The sequence below is a fragment of the Thamnophis sirtalis genome, unplaced genomic scaffold (genome assembly GCF_051295495.1).
Source record: "Thamnophis sirtalis isolate CommonGarterSnake01/CBP01778 unplaced genomic scaffold, rThaSir2_p1.2 scaffold_12, whole genome shotgun sequence".
NCBI lineage: Eukaryota > Metazoa > Chordata > Lepidosauria > Squamata > Natricidae > Thamnophis > Thamnophis sirtalis.
In genome coordinates this window covers 206,771-225,946 of record NW_028261392.1, presented here as the reverse complement: position 1 = coordinate 225,946, position 19,176 = coordinate 206,771, and the positions used below count along the sequence as shown (strand labels likewise).

At 49.0% G+C, this 19,176-nt stretch overlaps 1 protein-coding gene across 1 annotated transcript; it reads left to right on the top strand.

Annotated features, from left to right (window-relative positions):
• The first annotated feature begins 409 nt into the window (after nt 1-409).
• On the top strand, nt 410-17,269 carry VSTM4 (V-set and transmembrane domain containing 4). The gene is made up of 8 exons (XM_014056628.2): nt 410-707; nt 2,747-3,145; nt 8,642-8,698; nt 10,016-10,123; nt 10,803-10,836; nt 11,702-11,811; nt 12,392-12,453; nt 16,195-17,269. The coding sequence occupies exons 1-8, from the start codon at nt 422-424 to the stop codon at nt 16,327-16,329; spliced, it is 1,191 nt and encodes a 396-aa protein (XP_013912103.2). The 5' UTR covers nt 410-421; the 3' UTR covers nt 16,330-17,269.
• The last annotated feature ends 1,907 nt before the right edge of the window (nt 17,270-19,176 follow it).

Genomic DNA, 19,176 nt, shown 5'->3' with positions numbered 1-19,176 from the left:
GGCGGCCGGCCTTCCCCTCTCAGAAGCCACCAGAGGGTCAGCCAAGGAGGGCAGAGGCGCCCAGAGCTGACGGGGCTTCGGAATCCCCACAGGGCCAAAATCAGGGCAGCCGCAGCGGGAGGGCAGAGCTTTGTCACCCCCCCTTTCGCCCCCGGGACCGCCGCTCTCCGCCACCCCCACCCACCCCCCCATTTGAGCGGAGCGGAGGGTCCCAATCTGGTCGCCGGAGCCGCCCGTGGAAGCGGCCGCCGCATCCCCGGCGTGGAGGGAGCGGCGCATCCCTGGGTCCCGGCCAGCCAATCCGCCTGCTCAAAAGAGCCCCCGAGCCCCGCCTTGCCCCGCCAGGACAGCCGGCGGCCGCGGCTGCCACCTTCCGCCGCCCTTGGCGGAGCCTCGCTCGGCTTGTGCGGCGGGACGCGGGATGCCGCACGCCGGCTGGCGCGGGGGAGGCTCGGAAGGCGGCGTCTGCCGGCTTTGCCCTCCCTCCGCCCGGCCTCCGCAGCCGCCCGGCCCGCCTTCCCCGAGAGCGCGGCGGCGGTGGGCGCAGCCGGGCCAGCGGGGTCCTCCGGCGAGGCTGTCGGGGGTGGCGCGGCCGGGCAGGGAGGCCGCTTCGTGGCGAGAGACGGTCGGGAACCCGGCAGCCGCCCGCCCGTCGGCGATGCCGCTGCTGGCGCTGCTGGCGCTGCTGGCCGGCGCGCCCTGGGCAGGTAAGCGGGAGCGGAGCGGCGGGGCGGAGGGCGCGGGAGCCCCGCGGCCGTCCTGGCAGCGCCCCGCCGGAGAGGGCCAGGGGTCCGGCTCTCGGAGCTCTTCCCCGGGGAGCAGCGCTGGCCTCCGCCCCGGCCCGCCCGCCGCCCCGGAGGCGCTTTGGGGAAGGAGAGACCCTTCTGCCGGGGCCCCAAAGACCCCCCCCCGGGCCCTCCGGAGGAGAAGGGCGGCGCGGCTGAGCCTGGAGCGGCTGCCCGGGAAGAGCCCCTCTTGGAGGCGCCTCTCGAGGCAAAGGCTTGGGGGACGTCCGGGGAGCGTCGCTCGCCGCCTCCGAACGGGAAAGCGGGAAGAAATGGGCGAGCGCCTTCAAGCACCGGTGCTGAATGGTCCTCCGGGGAAAAGCTCCGAGGCGCCCCGGAAAAGGACCTCGCGGGCTCCCGAGCGCTGCCTGCCAAGGGCCCGGGGACGCTGCCGGCCAGGGAGCCACGGAACTTTCCAAGCCAAGGAAGCGAAGGCCCGGCGGCCGGTTGGAGGCGAAGGTGCTGGGCTGTGGGTTGTGCCCCCTCCTCCTCCTCCTAGGTCCAGACCTCCCCTCCTTTTAATGGGGAACCGAGGCAAGGAGGGGGAGGGGAGGGTTGGGAAACAGGGGGAGGGTCTCTGGGGCAGAAGGGGGGGGGCAGCAGAGCTTTCCTCTGGGCTTGGGGGCCAGGGGGAGAGAAGGGGGGGCAGAAGAGAAGAGGGATAACAGGCGCAAGAGGAAGGCTGGTGGCTTCTGTGTGTGTGGGGGGGGGGGAGGGCAGCTCTAGATCTGGACTGGGCTTTGGGGCCTGGGGGAATCTGCTCTGCATCCCTGGAGGCCCCTCAAGGTTGGTGGCCGCAGTTGCTCTGCCTGCTGAAGGAAGAGAAATGCATGAAATGAGCCAGCTTCCTCTAAATCCTGCAATTCTGGCCCATGGGGGCCTGCTGATTGACGGGGGTCCATGAGGTAGCCAGGATTTTGGCCAGTGTGGAAAATTGGAGCTAGTTAATCGTTCAGCTACCCTGAGCTCTAGATGGGGGTGATGATGGGGGTTGCAACTTGACTGGTTCACTTGGAGCTGCTGGGTGGCTTTCGGGAGCATCAAGCACCCGGGGGTGGGGGGAGTCTGGGGAGGCGGCATTTCTGGCCTTTAGTGTCAGGTCTCGTCCTTGCTGGGGCGGGGGGGGGGGCTGCTGTTCCTAGCCAGGCCTTTGGCTTCTCTGCCTGCAGCTGCCAGTTAATGGGCCCGTTTGCGTATCCAGTGTGCCTGGTGTGGCCATTCCGAAACTGCTTAGGCCTGGCAATAGTTATCCATAACTTGGTTTGTTCATTTGGTTTCTACCCCACCTTTATTACTTTGTAAGTAACTTAAGGTGGCAAACATATCTAATAATCCTTTTCCCTCCTATTTCCCCCCTCCCCACAACAGCCACCCTGTCAGGCTGGGTGGGGCCAAGAGCAAACCAAAGTGGCCTCAGTGACATTTGTGCCTAAGGCAAGACTAGAACTAGAAATCACGGCACCCTGCTTTCTAGGTCGGCACCTTAACCACTACACCCAAGTAGACCAAGCAATTGTTATCATCTATATCTTGTTTTTAACCAAACATGAAATGTCTCCTTGTGGTCGTCCTTGAGTGGTGCTTAAAAGAGCTTAAAGGAGCGCAGAATCCTCAGTTGCCAACAAGTGAATGACTTGGGGAGTTGAAGCCCACCTGCCTTAAAGTCCTCAAGGTTGGACACCCCACTGAGAGTAAAAAAAATACCTAGGCGTAAATACAGGGGAAGGATTTTTAAAAGGCCAAGAAGGTTCAACGTGATACCTTAGGGGAAAAATACAAAGGTTTGGGGATAAAGACGTCTGTAATAAGCAAAATAAAATTAATTGAGTCAGTTTTTCCTCTGATAACCCATATTATTTAAAAACCCATCTTTTTTAAAAAAGAGCTATACTTTTGTTACCTGAAAAGGGTCATTCGGTGCTGCACTGCTGAGAAGCTCCTCTTTGTTTTTGGCTTTGCAGATATTTGTGAAGCTCTGAACGTGACCGTCTCCCCGGGACCCAGGACCCAGCATCTCATTGGAGATAATGTCACTTTATTCTGCCACGTTTCTCAGAAAAGGCGAAGGGAAAACCTTTTGGCTGTCCGGTGGGTTTTTGCTCTCCCCTCTGCCCAGGAATACCTGATGATCAAAATGACCAAATTTGGGGTCGTCCAGTACTATGGGAACTACACAAGCCGCTTCTACAAGCGAAGGCTTCGGCTCCTCCAGGAGAAACACAGGGCGATGTACGCATTTCTGATCCTGAACATCCAACAAGCCGAACAAGGACACTATATTTGCAAAGTGCAGGAGATCGGCAGGCAAAGGAACAGGTGGACTTCCTGGTCCAACGGAAGCGCCTCGACCGAAGTCCAAGGTGAGAAAATAACACCGGGGGGGGGTTTGCTTTGCAGTTTCCGTAGGATGGTTGCCCGGCTGTTCTACCCCAGAGAGAGTCAAGCATTCGTCCGGAAGGCCTTTGGCCCCATTGGTGGAAGACGGTTAGAAGGCGGAACCTTATCTTTTGTAGGATCTCTTATTAGTAACGGTGGGTTGACTTGGGCCTTAAGTATATTGAGATACTTGGGGTGAATGAATGAATGAACCTCTTTGTCAAGGGAAAAAGCCCCTTCCCATGATATCTTTCAACCATATGGATGTCTTTATTTGCCACAAATGTAGATATGCCAAGATCCTCCCCTTACTGTATGTTTACATAAAAGCAACTTCCATAAATTCATAAAATCCATAATCTCTTCCTCTGTCTTTGCATAGCAGAAGGGGTAAGTGTGTGTGTGTGTGTGTGTGTGTCCCCATGCAAACATTCTTTGCCCAAGCAGGATGTTGCCAGTCAAAGGCTGGGTTGGGGGGAGAAGTTATCATTTGAGGCATAATACTGTACTTTGGGCAGGGAGCTTTTAATTTTACTATTGGTTGGAATTGTGGGCACCCCTCTTCTGGCAGGCTGGGTGAAAGGAGGGGGGGGGTCTTGGCATGAGTGGAACGTAGAACTACAAACGTCATCATAACAGAACAAATAACGGAGCAAGTGGATTGTTGTTGCAATAGGAACTCGCATTAAATGGAAGGTACGTAAAACATCTGGGTTAGGAGAAAAAGAGCCCAGAACACACAGGAGGCTTCCTGTTCTGTGTGGAACAAAACAAAACGTTTTGAGTGTTCTGGCTATGAGAAATCATGGGGACTCAGAACAAACCCTGATTTCCTAGTTTTTCATCCCAGGGCTACAAAAGTAGGTCTCATGGCTATCAATCTACCAAGTTTTCCTTCCTTTCTTTTTTAGAGGAGAGGATTGCAAAAGCATCAGTAAGAAATGCTTTTTTTAAAAAAAAGAAAGCCCATGAAGGGATACGTTGATTTTTTGAAACTTGATTTCTGGTTTAGCGGGGTGATCACAAAGAAAAACGGAATCGCTTCCTATTACAGAAGGAAGGGAAGGAAGGAAGGAAGGGAAAGAAAGAAAGAAAGAGAAAGAAAGAAAGAGAACCTGCATGTGTGGAGAGCAAACTCCAAGGAGAGCCACAGGGTGACACTTTCTGCCTTTTCAAGCCACACCTGAACTTCTCCGCAGCCTCTACAAGACCAGCAATGCAAGCTCAACGTGGGTCTGTTCCTCGTGGCTCCTTGCCTGTAAAAATAGGCAGCGCAGCCAGCCAGCCAGTCCCAGCCACGTGAAACCTCCTTTTCCCATAGCAAAGCATTTTAAAGACCAGCGGAAAACCCGGCTCCCTGGCAGAACTGCAGATGTCAGCATCCCTCCTCTGCCCGGACTGGCTCAGGCCACCCAGGTCCTCCATGCAAGGACGGGGCGGCCTATTAGCTGGAGAGGGGCGTGTGGCCTCAGGGCCGGGTTCCCCTCTCCCAGTCTGGCCCCGGGAGTCCAGGGGCATCGGAAAGAAGGGCGTAATGAGCAGACCCCATGGTGACCCAAATGATGCCCTCGTGGGTCTGAAGGACGAGGGGAGGGGTCTCCTTCAGCGGCAGGAAATCCCGGCTGTGGAAGATGGGTCTTCTGTTCTCAGCTCTTCCAGAGAAGGAGCTGCTCTGTCCTCACAATCCGAGCTGACCACAGTCTGCAATTCGGGCTGTTCTGGCGGAAAGAGACTCCAGGCCAACCTCTGGCCACGTCACGTGGAGGCGGTTCTGCCTTTCTCAGGCTCCTCCTGAGAATCCCACGGAAAGTTCCCTTCTCCTCCCAAGCAAGAAGATGAGCCCACCCACCCAGGGAGAGAGCGAGGGAGGGAGGGAGCAGCCCAGCCTTGCTTGCCAGGCAGAATTGGACCCGGGAGACTTGTGCAGCTGCAGCAGCGGCTGGAAGTGGAACATCTGCTGGGAGTTCTAGCCTCGCTTGGCTCAGGGACAGCCGAAGGAAAAATGCCTGGGTGATCTCTCACCCCCCCCTCTTGGAAATGAACAGGCAGCCTCGTCTCAGGCAGGGCCTGAACCTCACTTGAGTGTGGGGGGGGGGGGCGGAAGGGAGCGCTTGGCCAGCGTCCTTCTTCCACAGAAGGGGAAACAGTTGAAGGGGAAACATCTTCCTCCGCCTTGAGCCGCGCTTGAGACTTCCACACGTGGTCTTCTGTGTGGGTGCTGGGAGTTTGGAGCCACCTTGTATTTTCTCTCAGGTTTTCCGCTCAGTTCGCCATTCTTCTGAGGTGCCTTTTTCTCCTTTTACTCCCCAGACGGGGGGGGGGGGGGTCTAGTCTGCAGGGTGACCCCAAAGGGGCTTTTTCAAGAGGCAGCCGAACGTTTTCCTTTGAAGACGGCCGGCTTCTCCATGAGAAACGAAAGAAGGAAAAGCAAAGAGAGTCTAGTGGCTGCTTAAAAAGCACCTTTGGGACAGCCGTGACCCGGATGACGGAGGGGACCCTCCACGGGCCTTCTGAAGGCCTCAGTTTCCCCAGGGGCCTCCTGGCCTCCTATACTAGCATGCCTTGATTCCATCCCCCTGGAGCTGAAGGGGAGAACTCTTTGTTATGTAAAGGGACTGGCTGGGGCTTTAATGGCTCATTGACAAAAGGGGAGGGGCAGGAAGCTGCAGGGAGAGCTACTTTGTCTTTTTGAAACATGTTTCTTCCTTTTCACATCCAGAGAAACATAATATTCTGCCTTTTCAATATTTCCTAGGATATTTCATTTTTCTGGGAGAGGGCTGGGTGATAACTTCCTACAAAACTATACAAGAGTGATGCGACCACTTTGTCTGTGCTGAGTCCCATGGACATATTGTCTCTTTGGGTTGCCAAGCCACAAACCATGTTTCCTGTCTTGGCTGACTGGAACGGTTAGCACCTACCTTCATTTTCTCCAGAGGTTTTAAACAGAAAGGAGAACAAGCAGATGGTTGTGCAAAATGATTGACTATCTATACACACAAACAATACTTTTAACAAATGGAGAGAGAAAAGATGAATTGCAGTTGTAGACTCAATGTTCTTTTTTTTTTTTTAAGATACATTCATATATGTACTCATATTCATTGTGAGCCAGAAAAATACATACAAATTGGATATGTGCTTACCACAACCCATATCTGGCCAAAAAATAAATAAAAATTAAAGAATTTGTGAAATCTCACAAATATAAAAGAAAAATAGGTGCATACGTATCTGAACTTCCCTAATAGTTGTGTTTCAGTAAAATTTCTGTGTCTTTTCACTCCTGCTTCGTTGTCTGTCAAGGTCTGATAGGAACAGGGGAGGAGGTGTGTGGTGTGAAGCCGTGTGAATGAGCTGGCCTTTGTGGTCAGACGCACAAGATCCTCAGTGAAGGACAGGCAAGGAAGCGTCTGGTGGACGTTGCGTTTTACTCCTCTAGACGTGACTTAAGAGGACTTAAAATGCAAAACTATGAAGTGTTTGTTTTTTTAGAAATGACTAATGTTTTTCCCCATTAATTTCAGGAGGGTGGAAGCAATTATAAGAACGGGGAGGAGGAAAATTACATGCTTCACAACTGAAATGATATATGTGGTCACCTTCCTCTCTCTCTTCCCTAAGGGCCCTGTTCAGCCACCAGCTGACTTTCTCCAGCCCTGTCAATCGCTGGTGGGTTCTCGGGCTCTACTCTAAAGTGGTCATTTTTCTAAAAAAAGCCCATGGCCGCCTGTGGCAGAGCTGTAACTTCTGTGCAATTTCATGTCACGGATTTTAATGTGGCATATTATTACTTCCTTTCTCTCTTGCTGATGGATGACCCCAGCTGACCCTGGGGATGGTCTATGACAAGACAGGTGTCCTTTCTTGGTGTCCCTGGGTCGCTGTTCCCATTTACCTGCCTGCTTATCTTTTAGGAATTTGGCAGACTTCTGGGGGAGAATCCACCCCCCTCCTTTTGCAGGCCTGCCCAGGACTCAGTTAATTAGCAGCAGGAATTAGCAACTTGGGATCTGCAGTAGTGTTTGGGATTTTTAAAAGGAGGTAAAATTTGTAGTATGCTGAATGTATTTTTCCAGTTCTTTGAAATCAGTTTCAAACAGTGTTCATGAAAATACCCTGCCCCCATATCAAATCTATTCCATATCCCTTAAAACCCCTTTAAACAGGTTTAAACAGAATAATAGAGTTGGAAGGGACCTCGGAGGTCTTCTAGTCCACCCCCCTGCTCAACCAGGAGACGCTATGCCATTCTGGACAAATGGCTGTCCAGTCTCTTCTTGAAGACCTCCAGAGTTTGAGCACCCACGACTTCTGGAGGGAAGCTCTGTTCCACTCCTCAATTGTTCTCACTTGTCAGAAAATTCCTCCTTAGTACTGGGTTGCTTCCCTCCTTGATTAGTTTCTTAATTAGTTTCTTGATTAGTTGATTAGTCTCCTTGATTATTTTCAATCGTTCTTTTCGGTGATGCTCTTTAATATTTTTGGAAACATTTCAGGTTCTATTATGACATCCTTTTAATGTAAAAGAATTGAAAAATTGAAAAAAGAAAAGAATTAGAGGGGACAAAGGAAAGAAAAAAAATAAATGGACCAATGGCTGCCCATTGGTCTCCGGACTCGCTTCAAGGTGCTAGTCGTTACTTTTAAAGCCCTCCATGGTATCGGATCTGGGTACCTGAGAGACCGCCTCCTGCCAGTTATCTCCCAAAGACCCATTAGATCCCACAGACTAGGCCTCCTCCGGATCCCATCTGCCGGCCAATGTCGGCTGGCGACCCCCCGGGGGAGAGCCTTCTCTGTGGCTGCTCCGGCCCTCTGGAACGACCTCCCCGTTGAGATCCGGACCCTCGCCACCCTCCAGGCCTTCTGCAAAGCAACCAAGACCTGGCTGTTCCGGCAGGCCTGGGGCTGTTGATTTATCCAGCCCCATTCGAGGTTACGACTGTTGTTGAATTTTTAAATTGTTGTTTTCTATTTTTTATACCCCCCCCCCTTCCCTTTTTATTGTTAGCCGCCCTGAGTCTTCAGGGAATAGGGCGGCATACAAGCCAAATAAATGAAATGAAATGAAATAAAACTTTACAAAATATAAAATTGCAGGAGAATTTACAAAATGTTGGAAAAAGAAGAAAAACCATCCACTATTGTTTCTACACGTGTCATTAAATTGGAATTAATGGTTATTTATACAAGTCAAACCAGAAAGTGACAAAAACAGCCAAATTGAATTATCAGCCAAAATAAGAGGAATTAGCAAGAGAAGAGATCTATCTTTAACCTTAAGATCAGCCAAAAATAATGTAATGTTTTAAAACCTTGTGTTACATGAGAAACAGACTTAAAATGTGGCAGATGTTTACATGTAGAATTATAATCTCTAAAGATTTTCCAAATTAAGTGAAAGTCGATATTAGATTTATTTTTAGATGCAAAACTATTTCGCGCAGGTGATGACTTCCTTCTTTCTTTTTCAGTGTTTCCATCCCGTTTTTTGGATGAGGAAAAACACAACGCTTGGGCATTTTTTAAAGGTTAAGTATAATTTTCCTCTTTTGTTTTTCTTCACAGATCTAGTAGAACCTGGTTTTGTGCAGCTTTAATTTAAAACACCAAGATGCTTGTCCCAAAATTTAGCTGAATGTGTGAATTGCTAGTGGGACCAAGGCAACACTTTGTGTGGCTGGAGGTCTTTGACAAGGATGCTTTTAGCCATTACATTTCCAGGTGGACCCCTGCCAGTTTTTTGCCTCTCCCATTACCAGCGTGCGTGTAAATAGTGTTTGCGTATCACAGGTAAATGTTTGAGAGGTGAAAAAATTGAGCCAGGGGGACCATGCTTCCCTGTCCTTTTCTCTTTGTCAGTTTTTTAAAATTTATGTTGATTTTATAGTGTGTCTGTATATATCTAGAAAAGTGTTACTGTAGTCAACAAATGTCTGTAAATAAGCTTGAAGTACATTTCATTGTTTACTTGGAACAGTATTTGATTGGTCATGCAAAGGATTCAAAACTTGGATTAAAATCATGTCATAATTTCATGATTCATTCTTAAAAGGCGGGTATAATATCTATAAAGGTAAAGGTTCCCCTTGCACATATGTGCTAGTCATTCCCGACTCTAGGGGGCGGTGCTCATCTCCCTTTCAAAGCTAAAGAGCCAGCGCTGTCCAAAGACATCTTCGTGGTCATGTGGCCGGCATGACTTTATCAACTGATAAAGTGAAACACATTTACTTTTAAAAGTTTAAAAATAAAAAGACAAGGTATTGATAAGGGAACACATGTTTAAAATGTTTAAATATAAAGAGATTTAAAAAAAAACTTAAATGGACTAAGTGGACTTTCAGAAGAGAGAGATCAAAGCTACAATACAGACACAAAGACACAAGAATCTTCACCTCCAATAAATTACAAAACTGTAAAAACGGCAGCTTATATCATTACTACTTTCCTCATTCTGATCTCAGCTTAATACACTGATTTACCTGCAGCATTTGGATCAGAGAATTATTTTTCCCTGGAATTGACGGGTAAACAAAAGAAACCAACCAGACGAAGTCAGATAAATAGAGTAACATTTTTTGCAATCAAAGATCAGGACACGTTAAAAATCATCAATGTAAAATATTAACGGATTATGCATGTATGGAAAGATACAAACCATTGAATTGGTCAACCGGCTCCACATTTTGCATAAGCCACCGCAGAAATTGGGGTGGGCCGAGAGTGACACAGCCCTGTGCACTTGGGAGTAGACATGGGCTCCACCACTGAACCTCCACACCCTTTGGGATGCAGTGGGTGGAGGTCTCCCAGCTGACTCTCCTTTCCTCTCCCGGCCTCTCCAGACCCCTCTGCCTATGCGGTCCTGATGTGCTCGGCAGGGATCCTGAGTATCCTCCTTTTCACTCTGGTCATCCTCTGCCAGATCTTGAGCAACAAGAAACGAGCCAGCGGTGAGTCCATTGTCAAGATAAAAGATTTCTGTAATTCATCTGTAATTTATTGCCACTGAATTTACTAGTTCTGCATTTTAGTTTATTTGTTTATTCAATTTCTATCTTTAAATTTCTCTTTGATTACTCTCAAAATATTGTATCTAATATTAAATGATCAAGAGATCTTTGACTTTGCTTATTTCAAACTGACCTTTGTAAACTATCCAGAGTCACTTAGCACTAGCAATAGCACTTAGACTTATAAACCGCTTCACAGTGCTTTTACAGCCCTCTACGAGAAGTTTACAGAGTCAGCATGTTGCCCCCAACAATCTAGCTCCTCATTTTACCCACCTCGGAAGGCTGAGATTTGAACTGCCAAATTGCAGTCAGCCAGCAGTCAGCAGAAGTAGCCTGCAGTACTGCACTCTAACCACTGCATCACCGTGGCTCAGATAGTGAGATGGATGGTATCTAAATTTGATAAATTGTTTGTAATATACAAAATTGTGTATAAACAGAGAGCTTCCTAAAGTTCTGCATAGAAAATTTAGATGCTGTCCTTCCATGTTTTAAACGAACGAAAGAAAACAAAGTGATCATCACTCCTCCAGAAATCACATGCAAGTGAAAATTACTACACACAGCAACATGTTTCTTAATTTCAGTTTTTCTTATTTCTGTATTCTTTTCACAGGGAAACGTAGCTTGGTGAAATCTCCTCAGAAGAGGTAGGGAAGCAGCTTGTTTCTGAGAGCTACCACCTTTAATTTTCCTACAAAAATGTCATTGACTTTAGTTGTCCTCCTAGCTGGAGAAAAATATATTTTAAGTCTTGGAAATTATTTTGAGTGCCTTTTAATCAATGCCATAAAATCCATGCAGGAGGAATGATAGCCATCCATTGTTGTGGAACAAGGGCCACCTGTGTCCCCGTTTAACCCATTTCCTTAGGCTCTTCAATGTCCTCGTTGCTGAAATATTCATTTGTTATTAAACAAATTTATATAGCCACCCAACTCAGATACCGTTACTCCAGGCAGCGTACAACATTAAAAAACAAAAGCTTAGTGGGAGGCTGAGTCTTCATAACTGAACATGGTTGTTGCTATTTGCCCTTGTTGACGTGCCAACGGTGGCCTGAATGGGCTCTCCTGGGCGCACGGCACAGTTTCCCCTCCTTTATTACGTTTGGTGAGGACGAAATTCCTCCTTTGGCCTCCCTCAGGTCAGGCCTGGTGGTTGAGGAGGCTCCTTGTGCTCTGTGGAGCCCGTGCATCCCTAGCAGGACCAACCTCCTCCTGTGTATGAGGGAAAGGCTGGAAAACGGCTCCAGAGGGTTGGAGGGAATGCGGATTATTCTTATGCTGATTATCCTCTTCCAGGCGATGTTTTTCTTATCCCAGTTATAACGATTTTGATTACTCTTCTCCCATATGCTCTCCATTTTATTTGCTTGGAGGCATAAATAAATAAATGAATTAAGTAGATCAAATGAATTGGTAAGGCAGCAAATAGAAGAGAACCTGAAGATCATCACTCCTCCTGGCACCCACCACCCCCTCCCTCCCTCCCTCCCTCCCTCTCACCTTCCAGCTTGCAGGAGGCAGGAAGTCCCAGCAAGGCAGCCGGCTCTCCAGGGCCCCCACCCACCCGGAGGAAAGGGGTGAAGGCGGCCGAGGCACCCCCAGCAGTTCCTGCCAAAGGTATCCGTGAGGTCCCTTTGACCCTGGGGGGGGACTGACGGGGTTTCCCAAAGGAAGGCTCCCTCCTGCGCTGGCCCCTTGGGCATTTGCCATGCATGCTGGCAAAGAGGAATCCTGCCTTGGCAGGAGGTTGGGCTGGATGGCCTCCCGAGGTCCCTTCCAACGCTTACGTTGTATTCTCTCATTGGAGTTTAAGGGGCTGCATTCTTCTGGGCTGCCCTGTTCTCTTTTCCATCTCCCAGAACTTTTATTCCTCATTTATCTATGACTTCCAAATTGCCCTGAACGGACGACCAGCAGCTGTTTGGGATGCAGCCCTTCCATTTCGCCCAGTTGAGTTTACCTTCCCCAGAAGACACCAGAGCCACAGCCACGGCTGGAGAAAAGAGGCCCTGGGCTGCCAAGGAAGCCCATGAGATCCAGAGGCGCCTTGGGAGATGCAGAAGGCACATGGAGGGGCACTCTGGCAGCTGCAGGGGGTGGGGGCTGAATGAGTGGCAGGTGTCCGTTTTTGTGCATTTCCCTCTTGCCTGTATCCCTATTGTGGCAAGAGGCAAAGGATCTCTCCTTATTTTTACAGCACCAACATCCCAGGCCTTCTCAAAGCCTAAACTCCTGAAACCACAAAGGAAGGTGACCTTGGTGAGTAGCACTGCAGAGATTTGTCCTTACTTTCTGTTGCTCGTCTAATGTGTGAATGTGGTTCCCTCTTATCCTTCCCTTCCCTTCCCCTCCTTTCCCTTCCCTTTCTTCTTTCTTTCCTCTCGGGAGGGTCGAGGGGGTGTCTGCATACCAGGCATCCTTTCTTTGACTCTCCTGGTGTCCCCGGAAGCTTCTGCAGAACTGAATTGCTCCTTGTTCATCCATTTTTCATCTAAAAAGTTTAAGGCCATGCACTGGGCACATTTTATTGCTTTCTCGTATACCAGCATCATCAACCTCAGTCTCATTTTCATAGCATCCTGTTGGGTGGATGGAAAGGGCCTGAGTGGGTCTTTCAATAAAAGGAGGCAACCTGTCACCCATTGGGTCATCCTTTCAGAGGTCGGTCCTTGGGTATTTCCTTACCCAGGCAGAGAAGCTCAGCAGCCATCGGAGATCTAATAGCCATCCCAACCACTGAGCTAGTCTCCTGAAGGGATCAAGTGGAGGAGACTTCCCCCCTTTTCAGAGCTGCAGGAAAAATGATTTTTCCGTAAGAGAAGGGAAGAGTAGACTAGTTTACCAGCTCCTTAGTCCCGGTGTATCCATGCAACACGAAAGGCTGCACCAATCGACCCTTTTGCCCTTTCACCACGACCAAAAGGCCCGTTTTACTCCAAGTATGCTCACACTCATTAGGGCAAACTAAGATCTCCAATCTAGAGGCCGCCTTGTCGGCTGACCTGATAGGGTTCCTCTCCAGCCACAGGTGCGTCTGGGAGGGTTTCGCCAAGGAGACACTTGGGACATACAGATTCCTATTGGACTCCTTTTGTGCTTCGGGCTCCTTTTAAACGTATGTTACCATAAGTTTTAAATATTTAAAATTTCTTATTTACAGGTCGTTTTTCTTGGTTTCTATAATTTTGGTGATGTCAAGGTTCTCCACTTTTTGTGACCAGTGTTGCTCCGAGCATTCAGAAAGCAATTGCTTGTACACACGTGGCCCCTGGTCACGACTCGGCCCCCCCTCTGCTGCTGCTGCTGCTGCTGTGGGGCCCTCCTGGGCCCTCCTTGTGGTGTTAAGAACTTCCCCGAAGCTTCTGCCTCCCTTTCCCTGGGAAACCTTGGGAAGCTTCCCTCGTCTCCCGGCCGGGTCCTGTGGCTCTTCTAGCTGGAGAGGGGCTGCGTGTGTCCTCATGGGAAAGGAAGGGTCCCATTTCTTTCCATTGTTGCAGTGAGTTTTCCAGGAGCAAATTCTCGGGAGGAGAGATGGGAAAATGGCTCCCACCTGTTGAGCTCCAGAGGGTGGTTCCCAAGTGAACCCCCCCCCCCCTTGGGCCTCTCGGAGAGGGAATCGGCACAAGACCTTCCATCCCTTCACTCTACAAGTGAAGGTGACTCCTTCACAGATGAACTTTTATTCTCAAGAATTCTTTGGGATAGTCTTGTTTTGCATAATATAAAGTTGCAGTTTCTCTCCCTGAATTCCAGCTGAAATGCAGCAGCCCGGCCCCCAACTTTCTGTTATTATCAATTAGAGACACTGAGAAATTACAAAATTGAGGTCATCATTTGATTGTTTAAGAGAATGGGGACTGCAGTCATGAGGATCTTTCAAAATGTATTTTTCTGTCAGAATGTAAGGTAAAAAAGCCATCTCCAAAATGAAATTATAGAGAGGTTAGATGGAAGGGAAGGAAGGAAAGAAGGAGAAAAAGAAAGAAAGAAAAAGAAAGGGAAAGAAAAAGATAAAGGGAGAAAGAAAAAAGAGAGAGATGAAAGAAAGAAAGAAAGAAAGAAAGAAAGAAAGAAAGAAAGAAAGAAAGTCCAACCGATAGAGATCCTTCTCTTTCAATTCTATTAAATCACATTTGGGACTATTGTGGAAAGAAAGGATTGAACTCTTGGCCCACAATGCTTCCTCCAGGAAGAAGCATGAACTTCCCGAGAGGCCCTCGTGAGAACTCCATTCGGTGGGTTACGGGGCCTTCGTGGCCTCACCCAGTGGCCTAAAACTTGTCCTTCCGGGTGCTGACCTGCCTTGGAAGCGGCAGGAGCGGCTCCTGGTGCCCGAAGCCCAAAGGCCGCCTGGGGGAGCGATGATGATACCTCTTAGCTTCCCTTCTGTCCCTCCTTTTTCATCCCTGTCCATACTTTAATATGCCGATTTTGATTAATAACCCTACTGCAAAATACCAAAAGGCCTTGGTGGCTGTTGCTAGTGCAACAGTGTAATGAGAGGAAGAGGAAGGGCTGGAGATAAGAGTTCAGCTGTTCTTCTTTGCATCCCTAGATGGGGGTCTTTCCAGTCTTTCCAGATGTGCTTTGTAATGCCAGGGGGGGGGAAGCAAGCACAGCGCCAGCATCGGTTGTCAATCATGGCGCTATTTGACAGCAGTGTCCGTAATGTTTACTTTTTACTGTATTGCTGTCTTATTTTAAGACTTTTCTTCTTAAATTCTTCACTCCCCCAGTGCCTTGAGTTAAGTCAGCAATATTATCTTGGGCCAAAACTATTTTGTTTTAGCTGAATGGGCGGAATGCCTTGCAACTGGAGACGTTCAGTGTGGCGGGCTTAGGAGCCCGCAGGAGGCATGTAGGATTTCCTTACGGTTGATATGCGTAGCTCCTTTTTAAGCTGTTTGAACTTGTCCATGGTAGCCCAGGAAGCGGGACGGGGCCCAGCCTGAGACTTCTCCTTGGTTAACGGCCTTTGGAAAATCCCGTATCTTCTGCGTTCGGTTATTATACGTAGTTGAGAACTGTATGTGCACAACGATTCTGAACCTCCTGTGTCTTTCTTCATATTTTCAATCAAATTATTACATACTGGAAATATGCATAAGGGAAATTATTCTACACATTTTATGGTGTGCCGTTGCTTGTAGCAGTAATTGAAGTACCTTTTCCACTTATGAAAGTACTAATTTTATTTGCTTTTATTGCTTTTCTAGATGCAATTATTTATTTAGTGTGTTTTGGCTTTATTAAATTATGTTTACTATAGGAACATCATAAAAATGTATGAAAGTAACACATCAGCCAGGGCTGCCCAGTGACCCGTATTGGAGGAATCGAGGGTTATTTTTCATATCCAAACTTAATAGAATAAAGGAGGAATAAAGATATAATCTACCCAAGAAAACAATGCAATTTCCAGATAACATAATAATACACCTGGACGATGTAATTTCATAAATCTTAGCTCTAAAATTTACATGAGCTGGGTGTCGCAGGGCCATTTCAGAATCCATCACGGTTCGGCCGGAATTTGAATGAGAATTATAACTAAAGGCCGGCTTTATTTGATGGGAAGCAGAAACGCCTCCCAGGGCAAAGGGCTAAATTGGCTAATCGGCTCCAGGCCCCAGAGCTGGACTTCAGAGGCTGCCTGGGCGCCTTCTGGGGCCGTTTCTTCCGCTCGGGGCCTCTTTCCCATAGAGGCAGCCGGTGCCCCCCCCCCCTGCGCAAAGCGCTTCGGACTGCAAGGAGAGACTCCCAGGAGCAGAGGGGGAAACCCTCCCCTCCCCTGCACACACCCAGCCTTCCATTCCCGTGTTTTAGTAGCCGGTTCCACTTGTGGTGGAGAAAGCCCGTTCGGTGGGTGGGTGGGGGGCATTTTGGGCTTATGTTCTTCTTCTGGTCTGGCCTTGTTTCCTTCTTGCCCCCCTGGGCCACGTTGAAGGGCAGCCGGCCCCTCCTCGGACGGTGGATTCAGGCGGCCCTTTTCTTTTGCAGCTGAAGGGCCGAGAGGAGAACCTGACCTACGCTGAGCTGGAGCTGCTGAAGCCTCACCAGGAGGCCAAAGGCGCTGCGCCCACCACCACCGTCTACGCCCAGATCCTCTTCCAGGATAACGACGACGACGTGTAAATGATGCAGCCGGGAGGGGGCCTGTGGGGATGGCGGGTGGGAACTGGGACCCCGAAGGCTGCGGAAACGGCTTGTTTTGAAAGATTTCAGGGGAATCTTTTTAGGTGAATAAAAACATTCTCAGGAATCACATCTTTCCTTTGGATGATTGGCATAATAAACCTTTTGAAAAACTGGAGGAATAAGAATTAATAGAAAACTGGGAGGTTAAACTGTGCCTTTCCATCGGAACTTCCATCGTGGGAATATGGAATATTTTATTGGCTGGGAAACAGCTCTAAGTGGAAGATGAATGTGACGACAAAACAGGGCAATTTTACAGACCCAGGATTTTTTAAAAAAAACTCTATGCATGGAAGAAATGTACATTGCTTCCTTTTCCATGTTATTAAGACCATGAAGATGTATTTTTGAACAAATAAATGTTTCCATTAGAAAAGGCTGATTTCTTAGCTTTATAGCATAAAATTGTAGCCGAGTCCTGCAGTACGCAGGCAGCGGCACTTGGGGCCCTTCCAACTCAGGGATTCTGTCATCTGTGCATATAAATGGGGGCTCTCCTCCCCCCGCTGCCATCCGTGGTCCTGCTCACATCCCGATAAAAGCAGCCCTCCTTTCCCGCCAACTTTCTGATCCCCTCTTGGGGGCTCTTTGCCAGGGTCACCGGCAGAGGCCTCGGCCCGGGTGTCAGGGCCCCTCCTGGTTTTCTTCGGCCTTTGGACAGAGTCTCCTAGCAGCTGGCCAGGAACATCCTAGCTGGCTTCCCAGGGCTTCCAAAACCGGCCTTCACTCTCCATCAGCCTCTTCTGTCAGTGCCTTTGGCACTCTGCAGCCCACGGGACTTTGGAAAAAAACACACCACGCAATTGCTTTGGTTGTCAGAAAGAGAAGAGCCCATTTTCTCTCTGCGTCGATCTAAACAGGCTTCTTCTACGTGGGAAGCGAAGGTGTATTTTCAATGGGACGTTAAAGTAGGGTTGACAGACTCAGTTTTTAAACAAAGGAACCCTGCACGATAGACCCACATTTCCAAATATTTGATGTTCAACACAACTTTAAGAACTTTTATGATAATAATGACTATATCAAACTAACTGAAAGGAGAAAGAGAGAAAAAATATGCTGAGTTGTGCGGTTTCTGCCATTGGGAAAGAGCGGAGGAGGAGGAGGAGTGCTGAGATGGGCGGCTCCATGCGGCCGCTCCCAGCCAGGCCCTTATTGTCAATGTTGTGTGTCCCCCCCCCCGCCATTTAGAGAGTTCAGCCTTGGACACCTCTTGCTGCTAAATATGGCCTCTTCTTCCACATTAAATTTCACCACCATCTGCAAACATTCTCAGTCACATCAGTAGGAGCTGTTACGCGTGCGTGTGTGCGTGTGTGTGCGTCCGTGCGCACTGCGGGGGAGAGGAGGAGGATTCCTGGCCTAAAACCTGCTCTGTTGTGACACTGTCTAATAGGTTCATTAGGCGTGGGAGCCATTTTGAGGTCGATGTAAGAGTATTTTATTCATTTATTAGATAACTGTAATAATAGGGTCCTCCTTAGGGTCGCCTCTGTTAACTTACAGCAAGCTAGTATCTTATGAAACATGAGATTCCGAATTCGCCCAGTTAAATGTGGAGTTTATATTTTAGGTATTGATCTTGATATAGTTTTCCTACATTATATATCTAAAGGGTGAATTATACACATTCGAAATACGTACAATTATACTATTCGTAGTATAATCGTCCGTACCGCAAGAGCAAGGATAGGATTCGGCAAGAAACCTAGTAATAAACTGGACCCGTCCTCTCAGATTTTTTGATCCTAACCATTTATTAGGGATAAAAACAGCTATAAAAATAATGGAGAAAAGGCCGGGTATTTTTGTGCGTGTGGAAGGCCAGCCCGGGGGGAGAAGGGGAGGTGGGGAGGCAGAGAACTTCTCAGCATTCAGGAGGCCGTTGCATTTTATGTAACATTTGGCCAGTAAAATCCATTCCGAAGCGCCTGAGTCTTCACGGACTGAGGGGGAGCTGAGTTGCCGGATCCTCCTTCGACAGGCGGCCCCAGCCGAGCCGCTTGAAGATGCCTCGAGGCTTTGGGGGCACCAAATCCCGGGCTCACAGGAAAGGCCTCCGGGATCACCTCTGGACGGAGGCAACCCGCTCCGTGTAGGTTGCCTCCCCAGCAGAAGGTCCCACGGAGGTTAAACCAGAGGGAGGCCTAAGGCTGTGCCTCAGCTAAGAGGAGCCCCATCCCAGGGAGGAGGAGCTGTTAAGCTGCCCCTTTCTCCAGCAAGCACGGAAGGCTGATCGGAAGGCCAGAAATCTCACCTCTGCTCTCTCCTTCCACGGAAAGGCCATTCATCGTGGGGTCAAAGCCGTGTCTGGGCAAAATTAGCAGAAAGATTGGAGACAATCAATTTTATCCAAATGTTACTTGTTGTGTTGCTGCACCACCATCTTCACTGGCTTCTCTACACCTAGGATAGTGGAAGGTACCAGTCGGCAGCTGTTAACATGGGCTGGATGGCTTCTTAAATCACGCGAGAGGCCACGGGAGCCGCATTCGAAGAAACGTTTCTTGTCATTTGCTAAAAACACGAGGAATCCGTTCTGCCCCACATTCTCAGAAGGGCCAACGACACCTGTAAGGAGTTCGGCAGGCACAGAAAGTCTTTCAACCCAATCCATAAAGAGGTTGTCCAGGGTAAACAGGTGAAACAAGGCACCCCCCACCCCCATTCACACAGCACGAGTGGCAAAGCAAAAGACCGAATCAGTACGAATAGGGCACAGCGTGTGAGTCGAAGGTGGCTGGAGCTGAGCTCATAGCTACGGAAGCCATGAATTCAGGGAAC

Bases quoted from the DNA above. Each gene is read 5' to 3' on its own strand.
- VSTM4 (XM_014056628.2), top strand. From the start codon at position 422: ATGCCGCACGCCGGCTGGCGCGGGGGAGGCTCGGAAGGCGGCGTCTGC. The intron at 11,812-12,391 runs GTATCCGTGAGG...TTATTTTTACAG, and splicing joins CCCAGCAGTTCCTGCCAAAG to CACCAACATCCCAGGCCTTC. The intron at 12,454-16,194 runs GTGAGTAGCACT...TTTCTTTTGCAG, and splicing joins CACAAAGGAAGGTGACCTTG to CTGAAGGGCCGAGAGGAGAA.